A 14091-nucleotide genomic window follows, 5' to 3' on the forward strand; every position below is an offset into this window, starting at 1 on the left:
CAACTCGATAAATCAACTTTAAAACATTTACTTCGCGGCTATTCTTGACAGAAAAGGTCCTGAATACTTGACAGCTCGTTCCAAAGAAACCACAGTTGATCCATCGAAAAAAATTGTTGTCGTGTCAATTTATTTTTTTGATCACAAATGGTTTTAAATCGTGTTTTTTTTACCGTTGTACATAAAAAATTGCATAGGGCATTAGGGGCATAGGGCCTATTGGGCCCTTGATGAAGCTTAAATAGGGTCGTTAAGCCCTATGTAAATTTTTATGTAAAACGGTAAAAAACACGATAAAAAACCATTTCCGATCGCTTTTTTCATTTTAATATAAAAAAAATTACAGGACAACATTTTTTCGATGCATCAATCATCATCTCCTTGGAACGATCTGTCAAGAAGGATCCGCGAAGTTAGTTTTTTGAAATTGATTTAAAAATCCCTCCTAAATCCTTTGTGGTCGTACAAAGGGTCATTGTACTCAGAAAAATAAACTCTATTGCTGTGAACAATAGCACCACAAGATTAATTTTAGGACCCAATCAGGTAAAAGCATTCGTTTCTTTTTAAATGTTGTAACAATTCTATTAAATTTTACATCAAATTTACACTTAAAACCTCACTTAAAACAAATGTCGATACCGTAAAACGGGGTGACTTTGATAGCCGGGGTGACTTTGATAGGTTTGAGATTCTTCCGCAAAATGAAGAGTACAATTAAATACGTACGGAATTGTTTAGAATCATACTGACCGTGGTAGAGAAGTGTTCAAAGTACCTCAAGAAGAAGTTTTCATAAAATTTAGAGAAGTTTAAATTGTTAGTTAATTATAATTTAAAAAATGTTGATGAAAGTTATTATTTTAAACTTCTCAAAGTGTCTTGATTTTCTCAATGAACATGATTTCGAATCGGAAAACGGAATGCATTTTCGGATTCTTTGGACAATTTTCCACTAGGAGAAGGTTAAATAAGTTTGTAAATAATAAATAATGTGTGTTTTTGGAACACAATTAAAAAAAAAATCCAAATTTATAGGCAATTTCAGTTGAACAAATTTCATGTAAAATGTGAAAACTTGTGATTCGTGCTTTGAATTCAGTATAAAATGCAATATAAATCGATAATTTTATAAACAAAACTTGTTCTAACAAATTTCAGGCAAAGTTCCGACTTTTTTACAATTTTACTCAAAATTGATATGTTTTTTGCTAAAAAGCTTATAAACTTAGTTAACTAAGTATAAATATTGATTTTTTTTCTAAAAACTTTATCAACTACTTTAGTGATGATATATTTAACGTACAAATAAAATTTGAACATCTTAAGTATGATTTTAACGAGAAAAACTATGACTATCAAAGTCACCCCGAAATTTAAACTAAGAATTTTTAACGTAACTATTTTTCTAAACACCATTGCAAAAACTTTTTTTTTCCAAAATAGTGCATGGACTTTGTGTGGCCTACCCCAGTACATGTTTTAAAAATAATAATCTTGAGAAAAACCTTACCTGTTGGAAAATATTCCAAAATCAAATTGAAATCCTATCAAAGTCACCCCGGTTTACGGTACCATATTTGTTAGATTTGTTAACTTTATGCATTGATTTCAGAAAATCTTAGAATTTCACGGAAATTGCCTAAGTCATTTTGGTCGTTTTGGCCATATTGGCCGATTTGGTCGAATTGGCCATTTTGGCCGATTTGGTAATTTTGATCGTTTTAGCCATTTTGGTCGATTTGACCATTTTGGTCGAATTGGCGCCATTTTGGCCGATTTGGTCATTTTGGCAATTCTGATCGTTTTGGAAATTTTAGTCGTTTTGGTCGATTTGATCGTTTTGGCCATTTGGTAGTTTTGGTCGAATTTGCCATTTTGGTCGTTTTGGCAATTTTGGTCATTTTGCTCGATTTTATAATTTTGGTCGAATTTGCCTTTTTTCCGATTTGGCAATTTTGGTCGATTTGGTCATTTTGCCCTTTTTGGATATTTTGGTCATTTGGTTCATTTTTATCGATACGGTCAATATTGTCATTTTGGTCGATTTGGCAATTTGCTTATATTGGTAATTTTAGTCGGTTTGGTATTTTTTTTCGAATTGGTCATTTTGATCTTTTTAGCCATTTTGGTCGATTTGGTCGAATTGATCATTTTGGCAGATTTTGTCATTTTGGCCATTCTGATCGTTTTGGTAATTTTAGTCGTTTTGGTCGATTTGACCGTTTTGGCCATTTTGGTCGAATTTTCAATTTTGGCCGATTTGGTCGTTTTGGCCATTTTGGTCGATTTGGTAATTTGGGCGAATTTGCCTTTTTTCCGATTTGGTAATTTTGGTCGATTTTGTCATTTTGGTTATTTTGGATATTTTGTTTTTGTCGATTTGGATTTTTTTTTTACGATTTGGTCATTTTGGTAGTTTTGACCATTTTGATCGAATTGGTCATTTTGGGCTTTTTTGATATTTTGGCCATTTTGTTCATTTTTACCGATTTGGTCAATATTGTCATTTTGATCGATTTGGCAATTTGCTTATTTTGGTAATTTCAGTCGATTTGGTCCTTTTTGGTCGATTTGGTCTTTTTAGTCATTTCAGTCGATTTAATAATTTTGGTCAATTCAGTAATTTTGATCGATTTAGTAATTTTGTTTGTTTTGGTCGTTTAGTAAATTCTAGATTCTTTGGTCAATTTAGTTATATACTTTTTGGTCAATTCGGTAATTTAGCTAGCATTTCAGAACTACTCCACTCAAACCACCCGCAACCTTCTTAAAATGCATCACAATTTTTCCTATCGGTGATGAAGATCGTTCTCTTTCAGTATGTGGCTGTGGTATGGCGCAAGTGAGATTCATGAATGTATGATCAGCCAACGAGGAAAAGGGTGATGATTTTCAAAATAAGTCTCCACCGCCACAAACCAGACATCATCAAACCATTGTGGAACAGAAGGCCTCGTCTTGCATTAATCATCGCAGCAAGCCTTGTGGCGGAAATTTAACCGGAAACAACATCCTCCACACTTCTATCACTTCACTCAGGATAAGGCAGTCAGCGCCTGCTCCGAGCTCGTGCGTCCCAGTCACGACGTTCTAGCAGGATTCTAGCAGAGTTCTTACAGAGCTGGATATTCTTACAGCATTCTAGCAGCAATGTTTCACCGTTCTAGCAGGATTCTGATAAAACCATCTCTGCTAGAATATTTCGTGACTGGGGTAGTTTTAAATATAATTGGGTCCTAAAATGAAGCTTAGATTTCTGATATTATTGTTTACAGCGATAAAGCTTATTTTTCTGAGTACAATGACCCTTTGTACGACCACAAAGAGTTTAAAATGGATTTTTAAATCAATTTTGAAAAATTATCCTCGCGGTCCTTCTTGACAGAAAAGCTCCTTCGTGTTTTTTACCGTTGTACATAAAAATTTACATAGGGCTTTAGTAACCAATTTACTCAAATCTGACACTCGATCTGACAAAAATTTATTAATTTCTGAGTAGGTTGTAGTAATTGTGAACGTGCGTGTAGCTTTCTTGGGCTGCTCTGCAGCAGTTGACCTTATTACACGCAAGAAAAGTGTAATTACATTGGTGAACCCCTCGGAATGACTCACCCCTTCGAAATCCCTCCCACACACAAACCTGTCAGAATCCTTTGGCAAACATAAACAACCAGAACGCGTCGCAAAAAAAGTGTAAAATTCCTCAAAACAATGTTCTCCTTCTTCAAGAGCAAGAAACACAGCCCGGACCACACCCCAGCGGAACCGGCCATCCCGGGCCCCGTTCCGCCGGCCCCCAAGGAGGACGACTTCATCTTTATCGAGCGCAGACAAGGATCTTCCCCGATCACAGACGGAGGGTCACCTTCCCACTTTGGCAATGGCAGCAGCAGCATCTATCCGGCGATTCCGGGCAGCCCGATGGTGGGCGGTGCGTCGCGACCGTCGTCCACGCCGGCCACTCCGGTGGCGCGTCAAAAGAGTGAGGAACGGGTGCCATACCTGAGCGGGGTGCCGTTCAAACTTTCGCCGGAGCTCGCCAAGGACAACGGGCAGGAAATTACGCAGTACCAGGTTAACGAGATAATGGCATTCATCGGGAAGGCGGGTCGGTCGCACGCCATGGAGTACGATTTCAGCTTGGAGAGGAGCGTGTTGTCGGAGGGGTAGGGCCGTATATAAGGATGGGTTGAACGAAAAGCTTTAGTTAGGTCTAATTCATGGTCTGGTGTCGAGAGGGAAGTCCTAAATTATTTACACGAAAACTATGATACCGTTCGTCATAAACAATTAAGCCATAATTACAATAAAATACTGGAAGGTCTTCGTTGATTGCTTGAAAAGTAAATGCAAAACTGATAAGAAACATAAAAAAGATAAAAAAATAAGAACTATTGCAAAATGTAACGTGAACAAGTGTTTCATCAACTAGCACAATAAAAAAGATTAAAAATGTTCTGAAGGTGACAACCTTTTAATCGTTTAAAACTAAAGGACTTTCTCAATGTTCTACCTAAAAAAATAGCTAAAATAATTAAGCATAATTTTTATATTTTATCCCACTTCAGTAAAAGAAAGCTGTCCCACCACCCTCTCCTCAAACCCTTCTCCTACTCATCCCCCCGGATCGCCTTGTACTTGCCGATCTCACCGGGGAACGTATCGCTCAGCTCCGACAGCAGGTTGCTCTTAAACTTCCGGTACGCGTCAATCTTCCCCTTGACCTCCTCGTTCTTCGTCAGCGCCTTATCAATACAATCCTTCGTGTACAGCTGCGGATTCCGGCCCTGGTCGATGTAGTCAAACACCTCCAGCGGCACGTTCACATCGACCTGGTTCTTCAGCTTGTCGATCTCCTGCAGCCCGGTCACCAGCGATTGTCTGCGGGGAGGGGAAGATTCGCATTAATATTCGTGCAAAATCATACCAAAAACACTCACATTTTCTGGTTCAGCACGTTCTGGCCCTGCGGCTGGAAGTCGCTCACGATGATCCGGATCTGGCGCACGTTTTCGATAAACATTTCCAGGTGATTTTCCAAATTTTCCAACGGAGAAGCCATTTTTCACGTTTCCTCGAGCAAACAAAACACACTCAGTTTGGGAGGCAGCTTGTTTATGTTGTACACGTTCGCTGGAGTTTACTCAAAAAATGAGTTGCAACTGACAGTTCAGCGGGCGGTGACGAAAAGGCCTTTTCGCAAAAGGGAGATGCTAGTCGACATTGGTTTGTTTGTTTTTGAGTGCAAAACATTTCGCAAGTTTGTTAAACTTCTTGAAGAATCACGCAATTCGGTAATTATTATTGTTTAAAGTATTAAATTTATAATTTCTGATAATATTCTTGGTATAAATTAATTTATATCTTTATCATTCCATTACATAACTGCGTTTGTTCCTTCCAGCACGATGCTGCGCCAGACGATTTGCTCGCGAGGACTTCACCTCAGTGCTGGAACCGGCACCAAGCGCTGCCCGGAGATGATCGACCGGATTATCCGGGTGGACCACGCCGGCGAGCTCGGTGCCAACCAGATCTACAAGGGCCAGCTGGCGGTGCTGGGTGAGTTTGGTCATTTTCATTTAAATTTTTGGAGAATTTTTTGTTTGTGACATGTGACTCGTTTTCAAAAGGTCGTAGGCAGAGGGGTTATAAAATTGTATTTGACGTGGGACTACGTGGATTTATTACTTGTGAATTTTTGGAGGCGATTTCCAAAAAATGGAAAGTAAAAATGATAAGTAGAAAATGACTTACAAAAAAAATATTTTTCGATTAAAAAAAATCAAAAAAATATTTTTAAATTTTTTTTTGTTAGGTTATTTTTGAGTGGGAGTTGGATAAAGTATGAAAAAAAAAACAACAGATTAAAATAAATGTTAGACCCATATTGTTTTGTTTGGTCTTTCCCGAAATAGGGTGGTCCAAAAAATTACGTTTTTGAAGATTTTCCCGAAAACTTTTTGTTTTTCAAAAAATCATATCCCAGTAAATATAACGGTTAAACATATTTTTGCCCCACAACATTGCAAAAGAAAGTGTTAGAAAGGATTTTTATTTTTTTCGAATTTCGGTTTATAGTTTTTCATGATATTTAAGTAGGTATCGATATTTTTTCTGCGAAATAAAAACATGTTGCGGTACCTCTACAATGTAATTTTACACAAAAAAACACCCCAAAATATGTTTAAACGAGTCCTTACATGCTGAATGTGATAATCAACGCGTGATAATGCGTTTTAGTTGCTGAAAATTCTTGATTTTACTTGAAAAAACGTTGCTTAATCCACCTTTAGGTGGTTGGTGCCTTCCTCGCATTCTTAAAGTTAATACACTACACAGTCTCAAGAAAGTGTTTAAATAACACTAAATTTTATCAAAATATCTGAGATCCGGCCTCAAAAAAAGTGTTTTAAAAACACTAAAGAACTTACAACTTTTGATAGGGTTGTCAGATCTTCAATCTTTTGGGCTTATTGGAAAGGTCTTTTGAATACATATCCAACGATGGGTGGCATGGTAGATCCGGACAACTTTTACATCAAAATATTTGAGATCGGGCCTTAAAAAAGTGTAAAAGTAACACTTAAGTGCTCATAACATTTGATGGGGTTGTCAGATCTTCATTCTTTTGAACGCGTTCAAATACCTTTCTAACAATATATAGCATGACGGGTTTTCTGACATAAACCACCCTTTTCACAATCTTGCGAAGTTTAGCTAAAATCGTTTTTTAGCATAACTTTTGAAGTACTTTTCTAAACTTCATAATATTAACTAGGGTCTTGTGGGACCCCAAGACGGATCTTATGAGACCAAAACGGTCCAAATCGGTAAAACCAGTCCGGAGATAATCGTGTGCATATTTTTCGGTGCACGGACTTACAGACATACACACGCACATACATTTGTTCAAAATTTGATTCTGAGTCGATAGGTATACGTGAAGGGGGGTCTAAGAGGTCGATTAAAGAAGTTCATTTTCCTCATTGAGGTGAGGAAGGCAAAACTTTATTAACTTTTTTTTTATGACTTGTAAAAACGTATTGATTCGCATGAGATTTTTTTTTTTGTTTAAATTTTTAGTTGTTTCATTTTACAAGAATTCATAAAAAGTTTATGTTAGCCGATTTCAATGAAAATTTGATTTATTTGTTGTGCTACTTTTTATTTTTGGGGTTTAAAAATTATGATCATTGGTTATTTTTACTCTTTTTTTTAATTTTTCGAGAGATCACACCCAAGATCTGACTCAAGTTATTTTACCAACAATTTTATGTTTGCTCTGTTTAGAGCATATTTCAACATGATTTTTATCTAGATTGACGTCTTTTTAAATTTTTCAACCCCAAAATATCACAAAAGGTCACACCAAGGCAGGCAAAACGATCGAGCACATGTGGGAACAGGAAAAGGTCCACAAGGCCGAATTTGACCGGTTGATGGTCAAGTACCGCGCCCGCCCAACGGCCCTGTTGCCCTTCTGGAACTTGGCCGGCTTTGCGCTCGGAGCCGGAACGGCCCTCCTCGGCGAAAAGGCCGCCATGGCGTGCACTGTTGCGGTGGAATCGGTCATTGTCGAACACTACAACGACCAGCTGCGCCAAATGATGGACGACCCGAAGTTTAAGGACCACGAACTGCTGGAAATTGTGACGCGCTTCCGGAACGAGGAGCAAGAGCATCACGACATTGGGCTGGAAGAGGGAGCCGAGCAGGCGCCCTTCTACAAGGCACTCACCGACGTGATCAAGTTTGGCTGCAAGACGGCGATAAAAATAGCCGAACGAGTGTAGGCAATAAGGTTTTCAATATTTATGTTTGGTTAATACTGAGAAACTATAAATTTTCGTTTATTTATCACAACAAAATACACATGTGGATTTATTCTCCCAATCTCTCTGTGGGGGGAGGGGCGTTAGGAAAGAAACAAGATGGAACGAAAAAGAAGAAGCCCTAGTTGAAAACTATATACGAAAGCGACGAAAGCCGAGCGGCAATAGAAACAGTGATGTTCTGCAGATGCTGTGCAATTCCAGGAACAGCTTGACTCTATCCTCTGGGTACTTTTGCACCGTTGCGCTTCTTTTTCTCTCCTGCAAAATTTTAATTTATTAAATGGTGCTAGATTTTTTTTTTGCAAGTCTTTCAAACTTACGCCGATTGCAAAGCTTCCCGAACCACCCGTCGAAGCAGGTGCACGTGTGGTCCGGCATGCACGTGCCGTGTTTGCACGGTCTCTTGCACGTGGAACGCTGGCGGCGCCCAATCTGGCAGTGGTCCCCGCTGAGGCCCGGTTTGCAGCGGCACTTGTTGACCCCCTTGCATTTTCCCTCGTGCAGACACGGGATCACGCATTTTGCTGCAAAAAAAAAAAAATTATTAAACGACGTAGTCCTACGTCACTGCGTACGATATTTTCCTACAAAATTCACAGCGCAATCCGTAGTACCCCTTGGTGCACTCGCACTTGTCCTTTTGGATGCACTTGCCTCCGTTGAGGCACTTTTCCGAGCAAATTCCTAAAATTTACGACAGATATTCAGCATTTGATAAGCCCCAATCGATAACACAACTCAACAATTTTGTAGTTGATGTCAGTAAACGCTTTAACTCACGAAATATTCTATCAGAACTGGTTCTGCCAGAATTCTGCTAGAACAGTGGAACATTTCTGCTGGAATGCTGTAAGAATATCCAGCTCTGTAAGAACTCGACTAGAATCCTGCTAGAACGTCGTGACTGGGAATTTTGACAGTAAATAAAGCGCAGTCCGTTCGTGTAGTCTGCGCTCCGCTGGGCTCTCCAGTTGCAGCATAGCTGTCATTGGTTGATGCCGTGACAGCGCAAAGATGTGATCTGGCATTTTAAAGTGTTGTTATGTTTTGTTGATTCTTTCGTTGTACGTGAATAAAAATGAATAATTATTAAAATGAACATTTAATGTAGTCGTTCGTTTGTAGTTTTATTACATTTTTAAGAACTTGCTTTAATTTTTTGTTTTCTGCTTGTAAACGACTGGTTCTTGTGGTGTTATGTGTGTGTTGTTGTGTCAATTTTATTAATTAAAATAAAATGCTGTCGATTGGAGTTGGTTAGGGAAGCCCTTGGCGAAACTAAAGCCTTTACTGACATCAACTGCAGAAAATGTCGAGCTATGTAATCATCAACTCACCACCCTCGCAGTGCCGTCCCTGGTATCCGAGCGGGCAGGAACAGTTCCCCGGGGCGGTACAATTGCCTCCGTTCATACACTGCGGGTAGCAAAGCGCCGTCTGGCAGTACTGGCCCATGTACCCTTCGGGGCAAACGCAGATCTTGTCCTCGTTGCAGACGCCCCGGTTGGCGCACTTTTTGTCACACTCCGGGTCGGGTCCTTCAACGGTCGGCGGTGGTAATTCAAAATGGTTTTTTCGTACGGGGTTTTAGATGTTTTTTGATGGGGGGGTTGGGATTTTTGGGATTGGGACGGAGCGGGGAGGAAAAGAAACGGATCGACTAGTTCTTTTTTGTGTGGTTGGATTCTGTTCTTGGTAGGTTTGGGTGAATATATGTTTAGTCCATGCGATTTATTCAACTTTCATACTAAAGGGCAGCATTTCGTTACACTTTGTTGGCCGAAAAAAGGTAACTTGACTTAATTTTGTTGTTGTGAAATGCTGTTTCGTATGAATGGATTCAACAAGCCAATTCTATCAAATGAAGCGTTCTACATTTTTCTTAGGGAAAAAAACATTACAAGCAAACTAGAAGCGGCCATTCTCAAAAAGCATGGGATTTACCGATATTGAAATAACTAAAAAGGGTCAAGCTCAAATCATTCAACATCTCAATCGACAATCAAAATCGCTTGATGCGAGTAACAATCGGCTGAACGCTAATTGGACACTCGTTTACTCTCTCACGAGAGCGCAAGAGAGAATCGTGAGTGAACGAGACTTGCGCGCGCAGGAAAAGGGAGCGACTGAGTTCGTAAAAAAAGTAGCATCTGCTACTACCCAAAACCAATGGTTCTCGCTAAGCTTAACTTTCTTCTAGAATTTGGCGGGGATGCGCAAAACAAAGCTTAAGGAGAGATATTTGTGTCAGCCAAAATTTTTGGAACTAACAGATCGAAAAGGGCGATAGCGAAGGGGATAGAATGAGGCAGAGATAGATAGAGAGAGAGAGGATTAATATTTTAAGTAATAAAAAGGCATACACTACCTGGCGCAGAGAGAGTAGAAGATCTATACACACCTCTATGTGCACATTCCTTACGCAGTTTGATTCGCAGGGGAGTCCCGGGGACGGGTTTGCCCTTGCGACTCTGAATCAGCAGGCCGATGCTGAAAACTGCGATTCCGGACACGTTGCCGGAGCAAGGCAATGCCACACTAAACTCTGAAGCGAGAATCGGGTTAAGGGGATTGATAGGGTCGACCTGCGGTCTTCACTTACCCTTGGCATTCTTCGGGACCCGTCCGCTGGTTTTGATCGAAATGGTCGGTGGCTTAAGGACCGATTCATCCTCGGACATCAGCCGGTCAAAGTTGTAATGGTACTTCTTGGAGCCGGATCGCCACGTGAAGTTTACACAGCTGACCTCCGACGGAATGATCGGCAGGTAGTGGCTGAACATCGGATCCCGGATGTGCGGCGAAACGCGACCATTGTCTATTGCGTAGATCTTCATCGCGACCCCGCTGAAGATCTTGACCTGCTGCTCGTTGATCCACAGCGAAAGATCGTCATCGTACGGTTCCTGGTAGTAGTAGTGATCCTGTCGCGTGCAAACTTGGCTCACCGCCGCCAACAACACCAGCACCGACAAGTATTTGACCACATTTGCGAGCAAGTCACGTCTGGCCATCGTCACTTGTCGTGTTCTTGTGCGCCCCCAAAAAAGGTCCAAATCAGCCCGCCGATGAACCTATCGAGATCCCGAAAGAGACCAAAAATTAATTACGCGATAAAAAGCGATTCAAGCACGATCGAGAACATGGCAACAAAGTTGCAACGGGATGCATTCGGTGCGGTACGGTGACCAGCGAACGTTCAGTCTGCAAACGTGCAACACGCCCATCGTCTGGCAACTCGCCAAGGCGAGAACGACGACGATCGCAGCATAATAATGAACCATTCATCATATTTATCGACCAGGTACGATCTTTGGCGGCGCGCAGCAGCAGAACACGCATCAATTTCACGTTTAAATCGAAAGCGATTTAACAACACCTTAACGAGTGTGATTTAATCTTGCTCCATTAAATCACACAATGGTTTTAACGCTTCCGACGCGAGCAGCAACGTGCTAAACGGCTTCTCTCTTGGCTCCAAGTGATCCTCGCGCGATCAACCAACAGAGAGCGCGAGGATCATGAGTCGTTTATAAACACCAGCCAGCCATAATAATGCAATCATAAAGCAGCGAACGAGAGAAGGAGAGGGAGAGGCGAGCCCAAACAGCCAAACATAAACGCAAATGCAAAGTTGGCTCGATCAAGAACCTTCGTACAGCGATCCAAACATTCTGCCCGCTGTACGATCATGCTCGCCTGGTACGAATGTTCTTAATATGGAAATGTGAGTAGGCGATGTTGTATCGCGCTCGTCGGCGACTTGGACTAGTGCCGAAACCGAAGGTTCTTGACTGGAGAGCGCACGGGTTCGCCTACTTCTCGCAAGGTTCTTAATTTGACAACTAACTGTCAGCTTACAAACGCGAGCACACAGGACACGACGCTCGCTGCGCTCACCCCGAACGTGATCATCAATCTTAATTATTCACTTCCTTTTTAATTTCATTTAACTAATTATAATGGTCAGTTCGTCAGCTTATTCCCTTCCTCCTTTTTTTTGCTTTCTCACTGCACCAATGTTCTTGTTTCTCTCCTCGTTTCTGCCTGGCTCTCCTTTAAATCGATCAGCGGAAAAGAGTGCAGGCAGCGTGAGAGAGTTCAGCGTCTCGGGACCCCTCAAAAATTGGAGTTAATCCTCTCAAGTGTTTAATTGTTGGTGTTTTCTGACGCTCTCTCGTCGCATTCGCACTTTCCGGGACCGCAAGGGCCCAATTTAGGACTTATTGTTTCGATTTATTTAAAATCCTTCTCAAGGCGTCGAAAGAAAAACTGATCATGACTACACGTGCGTTGCGGTCCCTGATCTTTCCACATTCGTCATTTCCCTATAAACTTCACCCCTCGATTCTTCCTAGTAAGTTCTTCTCCGTTGCCGTTTAATGTTTGCACATCGTTTCGTTGCCTGTTTTTCACGCATTCATAAAAACGGAGCAAACAAGCCGGGCCAAACCCGCGCTGCCGCCGCAGACTTTCTTCCGCCATGCAGTGACTAGGACTCCAGGTCCGGCTCAACGCCACACTGCAGAGCGCTTCCAACGCTCGCCTCGAGTACGTCCCTGCACCCATTGAATGGTCGTTTTCATGTTGCTTTTTTGCACACACTCCCATCCCAACCCAATCTTCCTCTTTCTCTGCTGGTCTTTCCCCGACTCTTCTTGACTTGACACTTCCCTCGCGCGCACCACATCTCGTTAGTGCGCGCGCCGCCGACTAACTGCCGCTGGCCATGGTGGTAACCGCTCTCCGTGTGTCTTCCAGACGTGAAGGCGAACCTTTTTTTCTGCACGGTTTTCCGGCGGCGGTCGTTTTTCGACTTTTGCTCCCGCACCGCGCAAAAGCGTTATATATATATTTAATATAAAAATAATATGAAATAAGGCGACACAAAATAGCACAACGCCCGAAACGCATTCGCAACTGATGGCTTCGCGTTCGTCCGCAATTGAGTCACCGCCGGTCTTTGCAGACCGGAACAGATGGCCCCCCTGTTGCCGGAAAGCGATCGGATACGCACTTCTCTGTTCTGTCTACTGCTGGCAGGAAGTCACTGCTCCGGAAAGGACACCATACTGGGCAGGGGCACGTACACACGCACTGGAATATGTCTCTATATGGGGTGACAAGGCTAGAAATCCCGTCCGAACGATCGAGAGTTGGTACTGCGAAAGAACGCACGGAACAAGGACGACCGATCGCGGAGAAGTTTGCTGGTGGACTGATCGTAGGAGCGTTTAGCTCCCAACCAGGCAGGAGATTCTGGATCTACTGGATCGCATCGCGTGAGAGAGCGTGCAAAGGGAGAGAAGGAAAACAGAGAAGAATGAAGAAAGGTGAGAGAAGAGAATTTTGGGGATAGAGAGAGGCGCGCGGGATAAGTGATCGTGTCAATGAGCGTGAACAATGTGTAAACAAAGCTTGATTGGCATTCAATTACTGATAGAGATATGATTGCTGTGGAAAGCGTGAATCAGCGAGACGATAGTTTACATTACAGCGTTGTAAACATTATTTGGACGGCAATGGTTATTTAAGCTTGAGTAAGCAAGTAAGGGAGGCATTAGACTGTGGCAAACAAACAAACTCGCACATTTTTGTGTTTAACAGTTTGCCAAACTTACAAATTTGTTTGCAGCAAACTTGCAGGCTGACGTTTCTGCAAACAAACATAGCAGGCAAACTGCCACACTGTGAAAAAGTTTGTTTGTTTGCGAGTTTGTTTGCCGTAGTTTAATACGTCCTTGAATACCATTGTTTTCTGAATTCAGTTTTGTACTTTTTGATGTTTTTTTTTTTAATTTTTTTTCCAGTGCCACTGAACTGGAACATTTATATGATGTTCAGAATTTTCAAGCTACAGCAGTAACAAATCGGCAGATAAGGATCATAATTTTAAGCTTAAAAGAAGATAGACGCAAAGATTTCAATAATTGGTGAGCCACGGCGTGGCTGGAACGAAATATTATAAACCGAGAAACCCCATCGGAGATTTATACGTAGAAAGTTGTGTTTTACCGGCCTGAAACAGAATCTATAAATATGAAAATAATCTATCGGTAAAAATCGCGTTTTTCAAAATTTTTAAGTTTTTGATTATTGGGATGATTTTATAAATTGATCTGGCCTTTTAGGTGGATCGATCTTAAAAAATATTTTATAAAACATAATATCTCACCGTAAATTCGGTGAATCAAGACTAGCATTTTAAATGAGCGTAATATTTAATGTTTGTTCCTTTGAAATTGTTAGT

General features: G+C 41.3%; 4 protein-coding genes across 5 annotated transcripts; 2 read left to right on the forward strand and 2 right to left on the reverse strand.

The window, feature by feature from the left end:
* The first annotated feature begins 3623 nt into the window (after positions 1–3623).
* LOC6035101 lies at positions 3624–4465 on the forward strand. The gene has a single exon (XM_001845285.2). It carries the CDS (start codon positions 3715–3717, stop codon positions 4171–4173), a length of 459 nt encoding a protein of 152 aa, XP_001845337.1. The 5' UTR covers positions 3624–3714; the 3' UTR covers positions 4174–4465.
* Positions 4466–4534: 69 nt separating this feature from the next.
* Positions 4535–5145, reverse strand: LOC6035100 (mediator of RNA polymerase II transcription subunit 10). The gene is made up of 2 exons (XM_001845284.2): positions 4944–5145; positions 4535–4884 (listed from the first exon to the last, which is right to left on the reverse strand). Exons 1-2 carry the CDS (start codon positions 5063–5065, stop codon positions 4614–4616), a joined length of 393 nt encoding a protein of 130 aa, XP_001845336.1. The 5' UTR covers positions 5066–5145; the 3' UTR covers positions 4535–4613.
* A 15-nt stretch (positions 5146–5160) lies between these two features.
* On the forward strand, positions 5161–7874 carry LOC6035099 (5-demethoxyubiquinone hydroxylase, mitochondrial). Its single transcript, XM_001845283.2, has 3 exons — positions 5161–5297; positions 5408–5565; positions 7369–7874. The coding sequence occupies exons 2-3, from the start codon at positions 5412–5414 to the stop codon at positions 7797–7799; spliced, it is 585 nt and encodes a 194-aa protein (XP_001845335.2). The 5' UTR covers positions 5161–5297; positions 5408–5411; the 3' UTR covers positions 7800–7874.
* On the reverse strand, positions 7824–13076 carry LOC6035098 (protein shifted). 2 transcript variants are annotated; one of them, XM_001845282.2, is made up of 7 exons: positions 12859–13076; positions 10444–10915; positions 10243–10386; positions 9179–9379; positions 8430–8525; positions 8162–8365; positions 7824–8099 (listed from the first exon to the last, which is right to left on the reverse strand). In XM_001845282.2, exons 2-7 carry the CDS (start codon positions 10853–10855, stop codon positions 8056–8058), a joined length of 1101 nt encoding a protein of 366 aa, XP_001845334.2. In that variant the 5' UTR covers positions 10856–10915; positions 12859–13076; the 3' UTR covers positions 7824–8055. The 2 variants fall into 2 exon arrangements, with proteins under 2 accessions (XP_001845334.2, XP_038109730.1); XM_038253802.1 differs by having other exon boundaries at positions 10210–10386.
* Positions 13077–14091: the final 1015 nt, after the last annotated feature.

This window comes from Culex quinquefasciatus, chromosome 1, assembly GCF_015732765.1.
Source record: "Culex quinquefasciatus strain JHB chromosome 1, VPISU_Cqui_1.0_pri_paternal, whole genome shotgun sequence".
NCBI lineage: Eukaryota > Metazoa > Arthropoda > Insecta > Diptera > Culicidae > Culex > Culex quinquefasciatus.